General features: G+C 38.3%; 1 protein-coding gene across 2 annotated transcripts in view; it reads right to left on the reverse strand.

The window, feature by feature from the left end:
* Window positions 1-20,236, reverse strand: part of uba2 (ubiquitin-like modifier activating enzyme 2) — a 30,190-nt gene that overhangs the window by 6,609 nt on the left and 3,345 nt on the right. For both annotated transcript variants that reach the window (XM_041795377.1, XM_041795378.1), the window contains exons 5-12: window positions 17,116-17,216; window positions 16,857-16,978; window positions 16,540-16,607; window positions 10,579-10,700; window positions 9,210-9,309; window positions 3,876-4,027; window positions 3,337-3,430; window positions 3,114-3,226 (exon numbers count right to left, since the gene is read on the reverse strand). In XM_041795377.1, the coding sequence (XP_041651311.1) occupies window positions 3,114-3,226; window positions 3,337-3,430; window positions 3,876-4,027; window positions 9,210-9,309; window positions 10,579-10,700; window positions 16,540-16,607; window positions 16,857-16,978; window positions 17,116-17,216 (872 nt within the window). The remainder of the gene's footprint in view (window positions 1-3,113; window positions 3,227-3,336; window positions 3,431-3,875; window positions 4,028-9,209; window positions 9,310-10,578; window positions 10,701-16,539; window positions 16,608-16,856; window positions 16,979-17,115; window positions 17,217-20,236) is intronic.

Raw genomic sequence — 20,236 nt, forward strand, 5'->3', positions numbered from 1 at the left:
CATTGGAGCAAAACTGGCCCCCAACCCAAAATGAGTTTGACATCCCTGGTCTAATCCATACTGTATCCTGCTTCCTTAACGTCTAATCTAATATTCTGGCAAGCGAGTGTATTTTTTAAAATAAAACACTGATAGACAGTGGATGTTTTATTATGAGCATTAAAGTAAAAATCCATTAAAGACAAGATACAAAATTATTTTGACATTTAAATATCATATTTTTTAAGGGAAGAAAATCTGTATCATCCAAAATCTTTATTGTTAGGTCAGACAAGGAAAAAAACTGGAATCAGCCAATCAAAGTGTAATCAGTACTCCTCTGATTTAATAAGAGAAAACTGTTTTAAGAGAACACATCTCCATAGATAAAACCTTTTATTTTGCTCTTAAAATGCACAAGATTGGTGCATTTGAATTCAAAATATCCAAGGTTTTCTCCAGGGGGGACATTTCCCCAGACCCACCTAGAAGGTCCATTATCTCCTTAAATAATTTGGGAAAACACTGGATGTAAAACATGCCACTCTGTCAGACTTTTCTTCTCAATCTAAAAAATGTGGGGGAAAAAAACAAAACAAAAAACAAAACAGACTACTAAAGGACACACGGGCCATTCTACAGAATTTGGGCCAATTGCAGTCCCATACTAAAAACACATTTTAAAAGACAATTAGATAGTCACAGCCTTGATATTTATTAATGTCATGTTATGATCTGTTCAGTACAAACACACTGGTTTAGATAGCATTTGATTTAATACATAAAATTATGTGACTTTGTATTAGCAAGTGGCTGTCCCAAACTCTCATGCCTAAATATCAATGAATCTTTTTTCATTTAAATGATATTTATTTTTTTATCCTAGGGTTTATCTATATATATTTTTGATTTATTTTAAAGGAAAGTTGAAATATTCAAATTAATTTTGTGGTTTTGTTGTAAATTCAAGTAATATACGTCAAATATATGTCACTACTGAAACAAGATGAGTTAAGGTCCATAGGGGGTGCCTGTTTTCAGCTACAAACACCAGAATTTTTACCAACAATCAAGACAGACTTCTTCATTCTAAAGGCCAAATGATGAGTACAGAGGTAGTACCGTTTCTAAGTTATTGTGTTGAAAAGTCTGAAAAATCAAATGTTTTTTTAAGGCTGTCACTACCTTAACACATAATTTCTGCAACTACATAAATGTTTTTGCTTTTATTGATAGATGCAATGTTTTTATTAATGAAAATTTTTTTCAAATCTGTGATTGCTGGCCATTTTTAGCCTAGCATTGCTGAGTTTTGTAACTAAGTAGCTAAAATTGTCACAACCAAAACTACCAAAACAGTCACTACCGTGACATATGGTAAAGTTGAGGCTGTGACCTGACTGTTTCAGTTGTGACAAAATGAACTGATGTCAATTATTTTTAGAACAAAGAATTAAATTTTTTTAACATAAAGATAATTCTTGTTTTTATTTTATCAAGTATTTTCCCAGATAGAGATAATATCTCAATATCTCATATCTCAAAGTGAACTTAAAAAAAAGCTAAAACTGCATTTTTATTATCACCTTTATATGTTAAACAGCTTTCTCTTCACCACCATTATTTTTGCTAATGCTAGTATTACAAGCAAAATTTGCAAAGGTAAAGCAGTGATTTTTATTCTGAATAGAAGTCTATGTTGCGGTGGTGACAAATTTGGGGAAATTAAAGTTATTAAGAGTTAGTTTGAAAAAAAACAAAACGAACATTGAGTGTACCTTTACTATAGATGTATCCCTTGATATAGTGCAACAGATATATGATACAAATGTTTATGAAATAGCATACCATTTTTCAACAAAATTCCAACTCTAAATTTGCACAAATTCAGTAGAATGGCCCATATACATGGGATTCTTTTGATTTTACAGTCTAAAACACGTTTTATGTTTGATGCAGAATAAGAAAACAAATCAGATATTAAATTCAATAGGGATATACTCTTTTACAGTGATTTTATCAAATTAATGCTCAATTTCACCTTAAATAGTTATTTAAAACATTTTTTAAATCCCAGCTCACATGACTCTTTTGAAACTGTTGTTGTTTATAATGTCTATTGTCCATTTTAAGCTCTGTTTCTCCTCCGGTATTAATCTCAGCAAATGTTGTGAAGTGCCATAGAAGCCCGTTTCAGACTGGCCGCGTGTTTTGCTTAGTGTGTAACACGCGTGTCTGCTCAAACTCCTGCAGGTGCAGCTTTCACACAAGGCGCGAGTTTGCTGCGTGTCAGCCGCATCTCCCTGCTGTCAAAGCCCTGTCCTTTTTCATAAGTTTTACCCCAATAAGCCCCACTACAAACGACTTGATTCAGTGTAAAGTGGAAGTATGCTGGGAACTATTCAAAATAAAATCAATCTGTACAAGTGAAAGGAGTTCCTCTACAGAAATGTTAAACCGGGCTTTTAATTTGCAAAGCACAAACCAGAAAAGTTTCCTGAGACATATTCTACCAGTGAGGAGACAGACAGCTTAGTAGTTCTTTAGAGAACAACTTTATCAAACAGGCACATTTGAGCTTGTGGCCTTCCTCGGGGTTATCAAGAAACATACTGTAAACATATTCTCCCCATGTGGATGTGCATATCCAAGGTATGCACCTAAGGACAAGGTAAATATGGCTCTCCATTTATCATTTCCTATTTATTATGGTCCATAACCATATGCAGCACATGGAAAAAATAAAATTTCTAAACTCTCTGCGCCTGAGCTACACTTATCAGGCGCGCAACACACAGCACATAAGCAGGGAGTCTGAAAGCATGACTTGCTAACATGCAAACAAACTGAAAATCCAGACATGTCGCGGCTGAGATGCACGTGTCACACTTCCAGTCTGAAATAGGCTGAAGTTTACTGTGCTGCAGCGTCCAGTCAGTGAGTGATACCCAACAAGGGGGCCCATCTTTCAGTAAAAAGAGTTTGGGGAAACCTGCTCTCACGGTCCTCCATCCAGTTTAAGGGCTTTGGAATAGTCGCTATGATGGTGGGTCAGAAACTACTTCTGGTTGGACCGAAAATAGGACTGATGAAATAAGCAACATGGAATAAAGGTAATGGCTAGTTGAACTCACCGTGCGACAGGTATCCAATTCCCCAGAGAGGATCTTAAGAGCCTCTAGCACAATAAGACCTGCTATGATGGCATTGGTTGTCGCAATTGCCGGAATGATATTACCTGCCATGGCTGAAAAAAGAAGAACATAAAGCCATTATGAGGGTCGGTACTTTGAAAGTGAAGAGCAAACTCTATATTACTGATTTGTCCAGTGTCAAGAACTACTCAGACAAACTTACACTTAACATCAAAACGGCTTTTCATGTTCATACTGAAGATGTGCATACGCAGGTTTGCTGCTGCGGTGACAAAGTCCATGGCTGGAGGGTCATCCTAGAAGAGGAGGGGGTGAAAGCATTTAACTCAAGCAACTAAAACAAATGTACAGTATAATTTTAAATCAAAATATATTTTTCAGTCCCAAATGCATCTCATCAGCTAGTCTGATACATGGTCTTTAGAATTAGTTGTCAATATTTTGATTAATAGCAAGGGGCTCCAACAAATGTTCTGTATATGAAGGTTTAAGGACATGAGAAGAGTAAAATGTAATTCTATACCATAACAATCACAAATTCATCCCTGTGCAACAAACTTAAAGATTAAAAAAAAAATCCACCCTCTGACATTACTACAAAGAAAAACAAATATGTAATCCTTTTTTGTCTGGAAGATTTTCCAACAGATCAATACTTCCATATTTTGGGCGTTGATTCTTCACATTTTTTTCCACCTGAAGTGCTAAACTATTTCCCCTGTTGCTGTTAAACCATTTTACCTTGTCCCACACTAGCTCTGCTCCTTCTCCCTTCTCATGCAGCTGTTGGCGGAGGGTCTCTACGCTGTGCTGAAACAGCTGGCAGTGACCCCAAACACCTAGAATCTGCTGGTCCTTTAAACCTGAAACTGGAGATTCCTCTTGAGGACAAGCTGAAAAATAAGACAAATATCAACACTGGGAATTTGAATCACTCTGGACTTCAAAGAGACTGCTGTGCAGACCTACTTTGACTGTGACTGTACACACCCGATACCATAGCAATATTTGACTATTAAAAAGTTAGTTTTTTCCACAGCAGGGGACGTGGTAATGCAGACTACAAAGACAGTTATTTCTCAGTTAAAGCTAATGATTAAGCTACGAGATTCTATCAGCAAATTGTTCTTTGCCATGCTTTAATCCTTTTTTTTTTTGTACCAGCCTCCTGATTGGGGGTCTTACGTCCTGAACTTCCTGCTTATCAAATGTCTTAAAGGCAACTTAACTGGAGCAAAATAATTCATACACCATTCACCTGATAAGTTTTTATTTTGCAGAATATTTTAGATTGTGTTACAACTGTCAGTGCTGAATTTTTCTGAGCTGTGTTGCTATTCATGCAGCTGCTGTTCACCTGTGAAGTTAGATGCACTGCACAATTTACACCACAAGGTGGTGTCTGGGAGTAAAGATCAGATTAACACAGAAGTGAATAGAAGACAACTCTGTTGATGTGTTACTAGTGCTAAGTGTGTAAGGCAACAGTGCAAAACTATAGCACTGCAATGGCAGCCGGCAAAAACATTTCAGGCAAAATAAAACAACCTTGTTGCATTTGTGAGTTCAGAATAAAGAAGACAGACAGGACAATATCACCCTGTGTTCGCCTGTGTTTCTGGCTGCAACAGGTAACAGGCAACCAGACAATTCAAATTGTGCATTGTGTTTGTTCTTTAAATAGATGCCTACTTAGAGTTTTTCTAGAGTTGGAGCACACATATAAACATAAATTATCAAAGACAATGTGTTTTGATCATGGGAAGGTCAAAACCCTGATTGCTATTGCTAACAAAATGCCATAATTGGACAGGCCTAGTTTAAGTCCCCCTTTTACCCAACTAAACAGCCCGGAACTGGCAAGGCAACATGTGTTCTGACACTTTTATACCAGAACCAGTATTAACTTTTTCACTGATTTAAGCTCCAGTAGCTGCTCTATTGTACGGACCAGGTGCCAAGATGACTAAAGTTACAATGTTACAATGTAATTTAGCAGACGCTCTTGTCCAAAGGAACGTATATCCGAGAGTAAGTACAACACAAGCAAAGATCTAGACAAAAAGAAACAACATCAATGAGTGCAACAAAGCACTTCAAGTCCATTAGGAAGCAGGTGCCGCCATGCAGTGTTAAAGCCAATACACATAGTGAATGAAAGGGTTTTTTTTTAACTAGTAAACATCAGCAATGAAACAACCAATAATCAATGTGAGACCTCTCATCATCACCATCAATTAAATTGTCTTCACAAACAAATAATGAAAGTACCAAGTGCTTGGTCACATACAAAGAGCTGGGCATAAAAATCCCAGAAGTAGAGCAGGACAGTGCAAACCAACTGTGGTTGGAAGACTGATTCTACAACTGGGGAAAACAACGGAGAAGAGTCTAGCTAAGTGCACAGTGTTCTCTAAAGAGCTGGGTCTTGAGCTTTCTCATAAAAGTAGAGAGGGACTTTGCAGATCGAATGGAATAGGGCAGTGATTCTCAAATAGGGGTACGCGGGGTATGTAAAGGCACTCGAGGGGGTACGTGAGATTTTAAAAAATAAATATATATTTGAAAATAGTATCCATTAAAAAATCCTTTAAAATTACTAATGAACATTTCAATCAAATAAAAGCATTGGTTCACAAACTGAATTCTATATTTGGTAAGATATTAAACTTTATTATGCTAAAACACCCAGCATCTCCCCCATGGCAGGATGGTTTGACCATTCTGTACCACCAGTATTTAGAAGGATGTATCTATCTTGGATTTATGTCCACGAGTTGCAACCCACCCCAGGCACTGTGTTTTTTATGTGGGGAGAAATTAGCCAACAGCAGCATGAAGCCAGCACATCTTCAGCGGCATCTCAAAACAAAGCATGTGTGTCATGTTGGTAAGCCACCTGAGTTTTTTTAAGACGAAACTTTCTGAATTTAGGTCATCTCAAAATACAATGTGGAAGGCGTCCACAACATCAGCCAAAGCCCTGGAAGCTTCTTACGCGGTGTCCTTGCTCATGGCTAAAGCCAAGAAACCATTTACTATTGCTGAGGACCTGATCCTTCCAGCCGCTGTCGTGCTGGCCGAGACCATGCTTGACAAAAAGTCAGCGGAGAAATTTAAGACTGTGCCTTTGTCAAATGACTCTGTTTGCCGCAGATGAGATAAAATGGGAACAGACATTGTTGAGCAAGTTGTGGAAAAACTTGGCGATTCTTTTTCACTCCAGTTGGATGAATCCACAGATGTCAGTGGAAATGCACAGCTTGTTGCTTTTGTGAGATACGTTGATACTGTTGACATTTATGAGCACATATTATTCTGCAAAAGTTTAGAGGGGAAAACTACAGGAGAGGCCATTTTTGATGTTGTCAACGCCTTCTTCTGTGAAAACGGTCTGAGCTGGAAATCCTGCCACAGCATTTGCACGGATGCTGCAGCATCAATGACGGGCAGAGCAAGAGGACTCATAGCGCGCATTAAAAAGGAGAACCCCAAAGTCAAGTGGACTCACAGTGTTATACACATGGAGGCCCAGGCATCCAAGAAAATGAGCCCTGTGTTACATGACATCTTGAATGACAGCATCAAAGTGATCAACTTCATAAAGTCAGGGCCACTTAATGCACTCCCGTTTCACCGCCGCTGTGAAAATATGGGAGCTGAACACACACACCTGCTGCTGCACACAGAAGTGCGCTGGTTCTCTTGAGGGAGAATATTCAACCAGCTGTTGGATTTACGATCGGAGGTACACGCCTTTTTGATTGAGCACACATCTCCCCATGCCACCTTGTTCCAGGACACAGACTGGCTTGCAAAGCTGTGCTATCTGGCAGATGTAGTCGGCAAACAGAACGAGCTAAATATGTCTTTGCAGGGCAAGAAAACCAGCATTTTAAACCTGTATGACAAGGTGGGTGGCTTTCTGAACAAAGCAGGGCTGTGGAGAAGGGTCTGTGCACAGGGGGATTTCACCTGCTTTCCTCAGGTGGATGATTTTCTCTCTTGTGAGGATGTGGACAGAGCTCCAGCCAAGTCGGTCATAGTTGGACAATTGACCAACTTGATTTAAGATTTTCATTCCTACTTTCCAAACATGGAGGAGAAATCTGCACACTCGCACAGTTTTGTGTGTGTGTGAAGCAGGAGGACCCTGACCTGGGATAGGAAGCTTTGGAGCAGCTACTACCTTTTGCCACCACGTTTTTATGTGAGGCCTCTTTCTCTGCAATGACTGATCAAAACAAAGCAAAGAAACAGACTGTGTCTGGAGAAGAGCTTGATCCCAGCAGTTGCCTCTGTCACCAAGAATGACAAAAATCCTCAGAGAAGCACAAGCCCATGTTTCATACTAGAATGTCTCAATAAGTGCAGATACACTCAGTTCAGTACAACAATGCAATATTTAGTGTTGACAGCTTGTAACTTTAACATATCAGTCTTATTGTTTACCCTTAAATAAGTTATTTTAAGAAAATATTTTTATTTTTAGCTAATCTTTTGTTACAAATTAAAAAAAATCATTTATTTTTGTGAGTATTTTCTTTTCATAAATATGTTAATGATTTCTTTTTTGACTAACTAACACTACGCTCATGATTTCAGTTTGAGAAGAGGACAGCTTTATTGTGAACCCAAAAGAGGCTACTAAGCTGTTAAGTATTTTTGTGTGCACAAAGCTTTATTTATAATTAAGTTTATCTTTATTATTTTTTAAACAAATTTTTTGTTTTATATTCTTATTTCCAAATACTTTAATTGAGTAATATTTTGCACACAGATGGAGTTTTTAATGGTTTTGTGCCTTTCCAGGCCCTGGTTTCAATTCATTCGTTTGGAGATTTGCCACGAATCTAGTCATGGATTATGAAGGTTTAAAATATTGTAAAGAATTTTCCCAAATGTTTGAAATTTGTTTATCAGTGAAAAAGTGGAATAAATCAGACACTGACATTATAGCTCTATGTATAATGTCTTTTTATCCAGCCAAAAATGCTTTGTGTTGTTTAGGGGTACTTGGCTGAAAAAGTATTTCATAGGGGGTACATCACTGAAAAAAGATTGAGAACCACTGGAATAGGGTAATTCGTTCCACCATTTAGGGACAACAGAAGAGAAGAGTAGGGCTAGTGACTTAGGAACCTGATGTGCTGGAAGTACCAAAGGGCCTTTTGCTGGCTGAGCGTTAGAGATGGGGATCATTAATTTTTATTGATATCCCTATCGATACTCCTTGCTGAGTCCTTATTGATACCATTATCGATACTTTTCTATAGTTTGGTGGAAAGACAAAATGAGGGCAAATATTTAAACTACAAGTGGTCTTAGCTGAGTAATGTCCGACTTAAAAAGCTATGATTCAATCCGTCACATCTATCTTAAATCCCTCCCATATAAACACATTCTTCATATTCACAACTGTTTACTGAAGTTTCTTGTCAAAAACTAAATTTTCCCATTCTTTATATGACATTTAAATACATTATAACATATAGAATACAGTCGTCTAATTTACTGAGGCTACCTGAATGCATCATATTTTTTGTCTTTTAGCTCTTTAACTTTGCTAATTAACTTTAATTTTGCAGGTACCATCACAGATTTCTACACAGGATTCATATTTTTAACAAACAGGACTTGCTACAGAGTTCTGGAACACTTTCAGCATTTATCTGAGCAGCTGAAGAAGAAAAATGTACTGAATCAGTTGAAGAGAGTGAAATGAGCGCCTATTACTCCCACCTCAGGCAGATATGATTGTATGAAATTCGCAGGCGGCGTCTTTTCTCCTCAAGCTGACAGTTGAAGGTACCACCTTCTGGTTTAATGTGATGCACAATACTGATGTGCTTCTCATTTATGTTCCCCTTGCAAGAACTGCTGTATTTTTTTGTACCAGCTATGTCTTAAAACTGTGTTACATCATAGAGCCTGTGAGACTCGATAGCAGTATCGATAAGCTAAAATGTTATTGATTTTCAGGTATTTCAAGAACACAGAACCAAGGCAAAGCGGACGAATACAGGCTGAGCCTAAAAAAGGCTAAAGTTGATATTTGAGAAAAAAAAAACATACCAGAGTTCTCCAGCTGCTGCCAGTCCAGAGGAGTAGGGGCTTTCCTCTTCTTCCAAAGTTTGTCCATGGTCAGCAAGTACATAATGTCATCTTTGAATAGCTGGGAATAAATCATAGGGGGTTTGGGGATTCAGATAAGAAAACATTGCAGTGAAACGGATGGATGTTTTGGAACTGCAAAAGGAGTGCAAAAATGCAGCAGCACATTAATGCAAAGGCAACATGATGTCAGTCCGTTTCATATTTAATGACTCTTTCTGCTAATAAGCAATAAGTGTTATCTAACCACAATTTCATTTTCAAGCACCTCAAAAGTGCCAAAAAGTTTCTTTTCTTTGACCTCCTTTCAAATGTTGTTGTGATTTGCATGTTCTTTCATTAGGAGCTTTGCATTGACCAGTTATGGGTAAATGTGGCACGTAGAGGGTAGAATGGGAGGCTCCTCTGAGTGTGCTCATTTCCAAGTGGATCTGGGTCTATGAAGAGAACATTGTTTAAAGTTGTGCATGTGCAAAGCTTTATATATTTTTATTACTTTTGGCACATGCTAATTTCAGAGTTTTAAGTGCAGTAGACTTAGAGTATTTAACGCAGAAATAAAAAAAAAGAAATCAGCAAAAAGACAAATCCAAGAGTAGACAACTAGGCTACTCTGCATTTGTTAAGTTCTTGATTATATCTACATAGTTATTCTTCCACCAATCATAAAACAAGGCAAAGTAAGCTAGTGCTAGCTTGTTACACTAGTATATGATATCATATTTGTAATAAAGAAAGAAAGAAAACAACGAAAACTGTAAAGAAAAAAAAAGATGAGGACATTTAGAATGATAAATCTCAGACGTTTTCTGTTTTTATCAACAGACCAAACCCATGACGAACCATGACCCTAAAATCCGGTTACAAATTGAACCTTGACCTCTGTAACTCCTAGTATCAATACAAGTGAGGAGGCCATAATTAGGCTTAAAGAAATCTATTAGAGAGATGGCAATAAACTAGGACTGGTCAATTCAACAATTAGATTGTCTTAAAAGAAAGAATGTGCTGACAGACTCAGTATTGTCAAAAGGTCTGAAAGACAACAAAAGATAACTAAAGTGGACAATCACAGAATCCTCTCCTTGGCGGAGAAAAATCTTGCACACCACCTAGACAAGCCAGATGAGGGCGGCCTGTTCCTTAATTTTTTTTGATAATTATGGAAATCTGCAAGTGGATTAACTGTTCACATGCACAGGGGGACCCCAGGTTCAAATGTCTTGCATAAAAAAATGACACATACACTCAGTAACAATGGCATCAATTCAAAAGGCCTGCAGCTGAATTTTTCATACGCACTCACAAACCTAAGCTGTTAAATGTGTACCTTGTTGAAGAGTTTGACAGGGTCATAATCTGTGGAGCGAGCCCATTCCTTGGTGGAGATTCGCTTGATGTCTCCATCCTTTTCTGAGGCTGTGGCACGAGCAGCTGTATCTTCAGGATTCCCTGTATTCAGAATACACATTTTAAAATGTTTGGCATTTTTGAATTTCTGATTTTAACTATCCATTCATTCTATCCATTTTAGGCTTACATTTTTTAAGCAGTCTTATTTTTTATCTTTTTCATTGGGCAGCACAATATTGTATATTTCCTGATATGCTGATATTTACAAAAGTATTCTAATCGATACAAATATCCAAATGTAGTTGAGACATAAAACTTCAGTCCTTAAAACACACAATTTCAAAGACAAACAAACTAACAACTTTCAGTCTTTAAAACACACTTTAAAATGTAAGGAATAATGATGGATACAGAAAAAGACTTAGGCCCTAACCACACAGAGACAAATTCACAAGTATACACAAAAGTTTTTTTGTTTTATCAGTGTTTCATCCACAGGAAACAGTGTTTTGGAAGGCTGTAAAAGCAAGTTTTTGAAACTGGGTCCCAGAGTGAACAAATCTGTTAATGATTACTACTATCTCTGTGTAAAACAGGTAAATAAAATAAACACAGGGGATGCACCTCCATATATGTATAGTCTGAATCACCTGACAAGTCATGTGACATTATAATGACGGTGTAAAAATGAGATATACCAAAAAACATATACACATCTGCAAGTCACATTTTTTAGACAAGTATACATTGTTGAGATCACAGTCTGATTAAAATTTGGAGTCAAAAATATCTCAAAAGATGGATGAGAACTATCATCATCATAGTGACATGCAAAGAATATATAGAAAAAGTAGTAAGTTACCCCTGTCAATTAAAGACAAGTGACAATCTTTAATCACTATAACTGTATAAAGATATTCATACTACAGGTTGTGACTCAATGTAAAAATCTATCCCACAGTAAATGGAAAACAGACAATGTACACATTTAAGCCATTGACTGGGACAATGACATCCACACAAAAAATGCTAATCAGACTCGGTGAGCACATCAACAAAATCATTAAAATCATTACACAAAAGGCCTAAGATCAAAGTCCTCATTAAGCCCCATTGGAGGCAGTGTGTCCAATGTACAAATCCAAAAAGCCTCCCTCTTCAACAGCATAGAATTGACATCTCCTCCACGTTTTGGTAGTTTAACCAGTTCGATGCCACAGTACCTGGAGACACTGGGTGGAGACACTGTGTAAACAGTTTGTGAAATGTTGTGCAACTGGGCTATTGCTGTCATGGTTACGAATACTAGAACAGTGTTCACAGATTCTTGTTTTCAGAGCTCTTGTTGTTTTATTGATGTATGCTAGGCCACAAGGGCATTTGAGCATGTAAATGACATTTCTAGTGTTGCAGGTAATGACACCTTTGATGTTGAAGACTTACCAAGGCCAAGGATGATTGAAGGTGGGGGTCTTATCGGTGAAGTTGCACTGGGGGCAACTGCTACATCTTTAGTTACCAGAAGGGATGGACTGTAAAAAAAATGGGGCTGTGTGATAGGTGGGCACGTACTAAAGAGTTTCTGAGGTTTGATGGTCTTCTGTAAACAATGCAAGGTGGTGTAGTAAAGCATTTGAGTGATGGATCTGATGCTATAATATTCCAGTGTTTATTGAGAATGGACTGAAAGCTGTTACCAAGAGGAGAATATTGAACAATGCAATTGATTCTTAGTTCAGAAGATCTGGCTGTAGTCTTATTGAGACATTCAGCTTGTGTTACATTGTCAAGGCACCTGCGTGCTTGTTCAACCCATTCCTGTTTGTAATGTCTTTGTTCAAACCGTGTTACTAGGTCTGAGGCTTGAGCCTGGTTGTCCTCATCTGTGCTTCAGATGCAACGGATGGGGTTCACAACCTGTAGTATGAATATCTGTATACCGTTATTGTGATTAAAGATTGTCACTTGTCTTTAATTGACAGGGGTAACTTACTACTTTTTCTATATATTCTTTGCATGTCACTATGATGATGATAGTTCTCACCTATCTTTTGAGATATTTTTGACTCACTTCAAATTTTGATCATAGACTGTGATCTCAACAGTGTATACTTGTCTAAAAAATGTGACTTGCAGATGTGTATATGTTTTTTGGTATGTCTCATTTTTACACTGTTATTATAATGTCACGTCTTGTCAGGTGATTCAGACTATACATATATGGAGGTGCATCCCCTGTGTCTATTTGTCTGATGAAGGGCTTGGGCCTGAAATGTCACATGTGGTGATAATCTTCATTAAATAAGCCTTTGGAGCAGCTTCTGGTGTGCGGACTTATTTACCTGTTTTGCTTGATACTTTTTGGTTCAGCACCCAGTACTCAACTTCATGGGACGTGCGTGCCTTTGAACTTTTTTGCTATCTCTGTGTGGACAGCCAACCGCATCTTGAAACAATTACATCATACATAGCATAGCCCACTTAAGCCATATGTGCTGGTCCAGCCAAAACAACAATGGCGGGTTACACGGCTGTGCTTATGTTGCAGAAGCTACTGAGCTTATTATGGCTTTTACAGCAAAATCTGATGCACTTTTACCACCACGGAGAACAACAAATGGTCATGGAGAACAGTATACACCATATATTCTTACGGCGTACACCGCAAAAGCTTTATACGCATGCTTCATAATCTTCTTCTCTCTCTGCATTTCAGTGGCGGTGTTACAGCGTCACTTACAGGTTTGGTATATATACTAGGTATGCAACTAATGACTATTCCTATAGTCAACTAGTCACAACCACTTAAACGATTAATCGGCTTGCCGGCTGGTGCCCTGTGGGATCCTTTGACTTTGGCGGCTCAATTATTATTATTTTCTTTAATAACATTTTAATCAGTGATTTTTAAATGTTTCCTGCAGTGCCCAAGGCACACTTGAGATAAAGACAAAATCTCAAGGCACACCATCTTCATATCTATGCAAAATTGCCTCTTTAAATTTTCTTACATTATCTTTAGTTGATGCATAGTTGTTGTAAGAATGCATTCAATGCTGCACCATTTGGGAATAACTAAATTACACAAATACTTGCTTAAATGTATATTTTTGCAGGATACTTTTCAGCCATATCAGCCTTATTTACAGTTCTTGATTAAAGATATTTAGGGTGCACTCACACTAGGCCATCAGTAGCGTGCCAAAGTCCATTTGACCCCTTCCCCCGTCCCTCCTTTGGCCTGCACTCACACTGCTCAACACTTCCAGGCCTGAGCATGGATACATCATGCACCGTCATCATCACACAGAGTATCAGCTGTTGATGAATTTATACATGTTGATGGCTCAGTATACATAAGTATAGTTTTTAGGCTGTAAAATGGCAACAGATTTATACGATATCTGAACTTTAGACTCAAATGTGTCTAGGCACGGTACAGATGTCCTGGTGTGAGTGTGCCCTTAATGTAGCAAATCCAAAACTTTTGTAACTGTTACAAGTATCTTTACCAAATTATTTTCAAAAAGTGCATATGAAACAAAGGCTCACAAAGAAAGTACCATAAATACTACATGAATTGTTAGTTTTCTAAAAAGCTGTCCAATTTTCTGATACCTGTATCGTCATTGTAATCATGCATGGTTGTACAAATTCCCAAGGCACACCTATGGGGCTTTTCCACTACGACTTTTGGCTGTGGCAAGACAAACCAAGCTGTGCTGATTTACTTTTCCATCACCAGTTTGGCCGAGCCAAAGCGCACCACGCTCAAATGCACGGCTGGAGCTCTCACACTGATGAGAGAAATCAGAAAGGGCCAAGGGCAGATCCAGGATTCCAACTTTTTCTTTTTCTTTTCCTACTAATAACAAAAGTTTGACCCTGTCCTTTTCTTATAGACAAATAAATTCTAGACTTCTTAAAAGATAAAATGCTAGAGATGTTCGATGTTGATGTCAATGTTAATTTTTGCTTTAAAATGATGTTAAGTCAATCAGATCGGACAGTGTAGACGGATAAAGGAGGGCTCAAACCGCCGTGTCATCAGGTCTAGACGCACCCTCAAACAGGTAGATCGGTTGTAGTGGAAAAGCGAATCCCCTGCCCTGCTGGGCTGCTGTGCCGAGTCAAACCAAGCCGCACCACGTAATGGAAAAGTCCCATTAGACTTCAGCTGTGTTTCCATCAGAGGATCCAGTTTGATAAGTATGGTTTGGTACACTAAACCCCAAAATAGTTTGCGTTTCCACAGACACCCATACCCTCACTTGGTGGGCGGGTTGTAAAGGCACGCATGTGAAGTCACAGTCAGCGTGAGTCTGCTGATCCAACCCCAGAGTTGTAGAAAAGACGAGTGACAGAAATCCATAGGAAATAAGCATTAGACAGCTTTATTTCAGCTGAAAGTACTTTGTTCAAAAATAACTACATCTTAATTATGTTAACCACAGTCAGTACATACTCTCAACTGACGGAATACAGCTACAGAAACATTTTGAGTCGTAACAGTATGTTAATATGTGAATATATCTAGTCTATAACTGTTTATACGACAAAATATAAAGTTTAGAGTTGTGAGAATTCGCCACATTAAAAAAAAGTACAAGTTTAGCTGGTGTAAAAATCAAACTAGATTAAGTCAGAAATCCTGGGTATGTTGATCTCGTTTTTAAACAGGCTGCAGACCGAAGTTCTATTGACACGTCCAACAACCACAGAGAGATCTTTACAGAAGTTATCTACCCAGTAAGAGGTAGATGAACAACTAGTTATAGTACAGAGAATCAACTGATCCAAGGCTTTGTATTCACCAAACTTCAGCATTAATTTAGTTTCACATCCATCATGGATAGACCAGGCTGTTGTGTGCCTTCAGGCTCTGCTTTGTGTTCTTAAAATCAGATCCAGATAAACGTCAAGAAACTTAATTTGTGGCCAGATATCAATATACACAGACTAGGAAACAGTTTGGATCTCTGTCGAGTCCAAATATCCCAGATTTAAGCAGATATTAGTCTGGTTTTCTCCCATTTTTACCACTCCTCACAGAGTAGACTTCCATGTTTTGCAGCCCGGAGCCGAGCAGCTGTGACGTTAGTGGAATCCCCTGTTGTTGTTGTGTGTGTAGCTCCACCTTTTTGGGACAGATAGGTAAGACTGGTACCCCTACGGAAAGGCGCAGTTTTTTGGGACCCTTTCCAACGTTTGCTATATGGAAACGCAAAAAAAATGCATGCCTTTCCACACCGAACTGAGCCAGACTGCTTGGTGGAAACAATCTATTAGAGTAACTCAAGGCACACCAGTGTGCCAGGCCACACCATTTGAGAACAGCCGATTTAAATGCACGAAAACAAAGCAAGTAGAAAAGAGCACAAAATTAGTGCTTCTTTGTTACTGCAGTAGACAATGCAGGTCTATGGAACTGCCTTCCTATCTGCTGCCAATGTAATATCAGCTAGCTTGCATGGGCTTTACACCCATTTCTTCAAGTCTGTTAAAAAAGGCCCCTGTAGAGGGACACGTTAAAAACAGAGCAAAAATTCAAGGTTGATTTTAAATGTCTGCGTTTTCTGGGCCTCTTTAGTAGTTGTGGGGGAGAGGGCTATATCAATAAAGACTCTCCATGGTGGTGATTATATTTTACTAAACTAATGCATTTTTGTTGTTTTTTGGTTATGATTGACTGTCACAAATAACCAAATAAAAGATATTTTATTTCACACATTCTCACAGCCAAGAGGTACAAATACTATAGCAATCATACCACATTCATTCTGGTCAAAAAAAACAAATAGTTTAAATTTCTTGTGTTAGTGTACAACTTCAATATAATGCAGTTTCAGTGCACAACCAAACTCAAAGTTGAGCACTCCAGTCACAATTGTAAAGCTAAATACAAATTTACAGACAACACAAGCATGCTCCAACTCACATGCTGCCTCGGGGTCTGCTGTATCAGGAGACACCTCTTGATCTGCATCTTCTTCTCCAAATAGCTGACTTTAAAGGGAAGAAAGAAAGTAAGGTTATCATCCAAAAGAAGCAAACTACTACAGCCTTTCCAAAATATTAAATTGACATTTTCTAACATTTTGATCATTGAAACAAATTAGATCCAGTCCACATTACCGCTGACTGTTTTTCAAAATTGTGCATACTCAGTCTAGCGGGAGTTTAAAGGGTAGTGGCCTATGACTGGACTGATGTAGTGCAATTAATGCTAATTATAAGAATGAAACAGAGTCTAACTTGAAGAGATACTTGGCCCAGACAATACAATGAATGGGCTCTGAAGGTGTGTTTCTTATGGTGCATCCTGGGAAAGTCTTCTGGGTCGGCTTAGGTTGGCACTCATAACATTCCGTCATTCCCTGGAAAAATAAGGTGACAAAAGAAAAAAAAAAAAAACAAACAAACACAAAAAAGGAGGTGGTTGATATCAATCTCTTTTAACTATAACGAAAAAGAAAGTAACTGATCAAACATAACAAGGACAGCCATCTCAAACCTTCTTGATAATAGTAACTTGTCCCAGGTAACCTGCAGTGCCACTCTCTATCAGAGGGATGTCTGCTGCCAAACACATCCTGTTCACATGGTTACGGGCAGCTATGGAGAAAGACATTTTGTTTTAGCGCTTTGCAATTTGTTAAACTGGAATGGGCATCAAAAAATGAAATCTAACTGATCCATGTGCCTAAATACTAAAAACTGTATGATACAAGATAGCATCTCAAAAAGTAGAATATCATGAAAATGTTTATTTTTTGCTGATTTAATTAAAAAAGTAATGCTTCCATATACCATATAATCATCTCATTCAAAACACCTCACAAAAATCCAAAATCCACTATCTCAAAACATTAGAATATTGTGTACAAGTCCAATTTGCAAAGATACGCTGAACATTTACTATCTTAATCTGGTTCAGTGCACACAACCACAATCATGTGGAAGATTGCTGACTTAAAAGCCGTCCAGAAGACAACCACTGACACCCTTCACAAGGGGGTAAGCCACAGAAAGTCACTGTTTAATGGACCGTCTGTTCTCATAGTGCTGTATCAGAGCATTTTCATAGAAAACTGACTGGAAGGGAAAAGTGTGGTAAGAAAAGGTGCACAAGCAACAGGGATGAGGACAACCTTTGGAGGACTGTCAAACTAAGCAGATTCAAGAACTTAGGGGAGCTTCACCAGGAGTGGACTAGGGTCAGTGTATCAAGAGCCACCACATACAGACGGGTCCAGGAAATGGACTACAAGTGTTGTGTTCCTCATGCAGAGCCACACTTGAAACAAAGACAGCGTTACAAGAGTCACCTGGGCTAAGGAGAAAAAGTACTAGACTGTTGATCAGTGGTCCAAATTCCTGTTTTCAGATAAAAGTCAATTTGGCATTTCATTTAAGAAATCAAGGCCCACAAGTCAGGAGGAAGATTGGAGAGGCACAGAATCCAAGGTGAAGTCCAGCATTTTTAGTTTTCACAGTCAGTGATAGTTTGAGGTGCCATGTCACCTGCTGGTGTTGGTCCAATGGGCTTTATCAAGTCCAGAGTCAATGCTGTCAGCCATCTACCAAGAGATTTTAGAACACTTCATGATTTCATCTGCTGAGAAGGATACTAACTTCCTTTTCCAGCAGGACTTGGCACCTGCCTACAGTGAAGCCAAAACTACCAGACATTGGTTTGCTGACCATGGTACTACTGTGCTTGATTGGCCAGCCAACTGGCCTGACCTGTATCTCTGGGTAAATATCAAGAAGAAAATAAGAGACATCCAACTCAACAAGACAGACGAGCTGAAGGCTGCTGTCAGGGCAACCTTGGTTTTAACAACAGCCCACGAGTGTCAGACTGTTGTCTCCATGCTACGCTGCACTAATGAAGTAATTCACGTAAAAGGAGCTCCAACCAAGTACCAAGTGCATAAATGAACTTAATTTTACAGAGGGTCGACATGTCTTTATCATAAATCCTTTTCTCGGACTGTTGTTTTTTGGATATTCTAATATTTTGAGATAAAGGTCTTTTGATTTTTGTAAGCTGTAAGTCCAAATCATCACCATTCTAACAAAAAAAGTCTTGAAATATTTCACTTTGTAATGATGGATCTAGAATGTTTCACTTTTTTAAATTAAATCACAGGAAAAAAAAAGAACTTTTCATGAAATTCTATTTCTTTTAAATGCATAAGCAGGGATGTCTTGATCCCGATCGTATGTATTGGATTGTGACCGATAAAAGCATTTTTAATTGATTGAAGATCGGCAATTTGATCCGATCAGCCCAGCCAATCATTTACATCAGGTGTTGTAAACAGGGCACAATTTACGTCAGGTATAAAACACATCAGTAACACAACAAAGCAGCAGTAGCAACATTAGCATTCCTGTGTTTAAAATGTCAGCAGTGTGGAAAAACTTCTAACGTGAGAGTGAAAACAGTCCAGTGGCCACTTGCAGTATCTGTAACACGACTGTTTCAAAAGGTGGTAGCAGCAGTGAACGCTACAAATTTGATCCATCCTCTCCGAACTAAACATACAGCGGAATACATTGACTTCACTACAGCGACAGGCAGCTTCACCGAAGCAACAACTTCTGGACTTTAAGAGAACAGACAAGTATCCTCGAGAGAGTGATAAGGCAAAAAAGATAACCAAAAAAAGTAGTTGAATTCATTGCTTTGGACAACCATCCCATCTCCGTGGTGGAGGATTTGAGTTTTTGTCGTCTTCTTCAGCTTTTAGGCCCACGCTATGCCCTGCCGTCTCGACATTACATTACTGACACTGCCTTACCAGAGCTGTACAACAAAGTATGTGACAGCATACTAGAGAATTTAAAAAGCAACTTCGCCGCTGTTAGCTTTACTACAGACATTTACAGCTCTGATGTTTGCCCCATGTCACTGCTGAGTCTCACTGAACAGTCCTCCATCTTTGAGTTAAAGCGTGCAGTATTTCATGCCCACCAGTTTAGTGGGTCTCAAACAGCAGAGCATGTAAAGCGGGCCTTCGAGAATGCTGGTGTTCCAAAACAAGAAGCTACAATCAATTTTAAAGTAATAGTGGGTAAAGAAATAAAAGTGAGGGAGGAAAACATGATGTGGCAGCTCCAGTTGCACTTTAGAAATGGCACTGTAATAACAAGAGTGCCTTGTATTTGATATTTGGGTTTTATTGCAATGCTAGTGTTTTGGTTTATATCTCAGATTAAAGCTGCTACATTTGAATAGGAATTGTTGTTTTGAATCTGTATGATTCATATGTTTTTGATCCTATTCAAGTTAAACTGTTTTGACTTTAGTTTTTGTTGTGACTAATACAGTCAAGTTAATATGCAACTTTATTTATTGGTGGATTATTAAAGTGAAACAGAGCTAATACACCATTTTGAGTAGAAATGTGATTTTGTTTTTTACAACAATATCGGCTGTACTAAGTTAAATGGAATATATTTGAGACATCTAGTAGTTATTCTGTTTACTTCAGTTATTTTTGTAAACAAAAACAATTGAAACTCTAATCTAAGTAATTATTAATATCGGATGGGGACTCAGTATCGGCAGATAATCAATATTAAAAAATCTGCTCAGGATCGGAGGCCAAAAGTGCTGATTGGGA

Source organism: Cheilinus undulatus, linkage group 9, assembly GCF_018320785.1.
Source record: "Cheilinus undulatus linkage group 9, ASM1832078v1, whole genome shotgun sequence".
Taxonomy (NCBI): domain Eukaryota; kingdom Metazoa; phylum Chordata; class Actinopteri; order Labriformes; family Labridae; genus Cheilinus; species Cheilinus undulatus.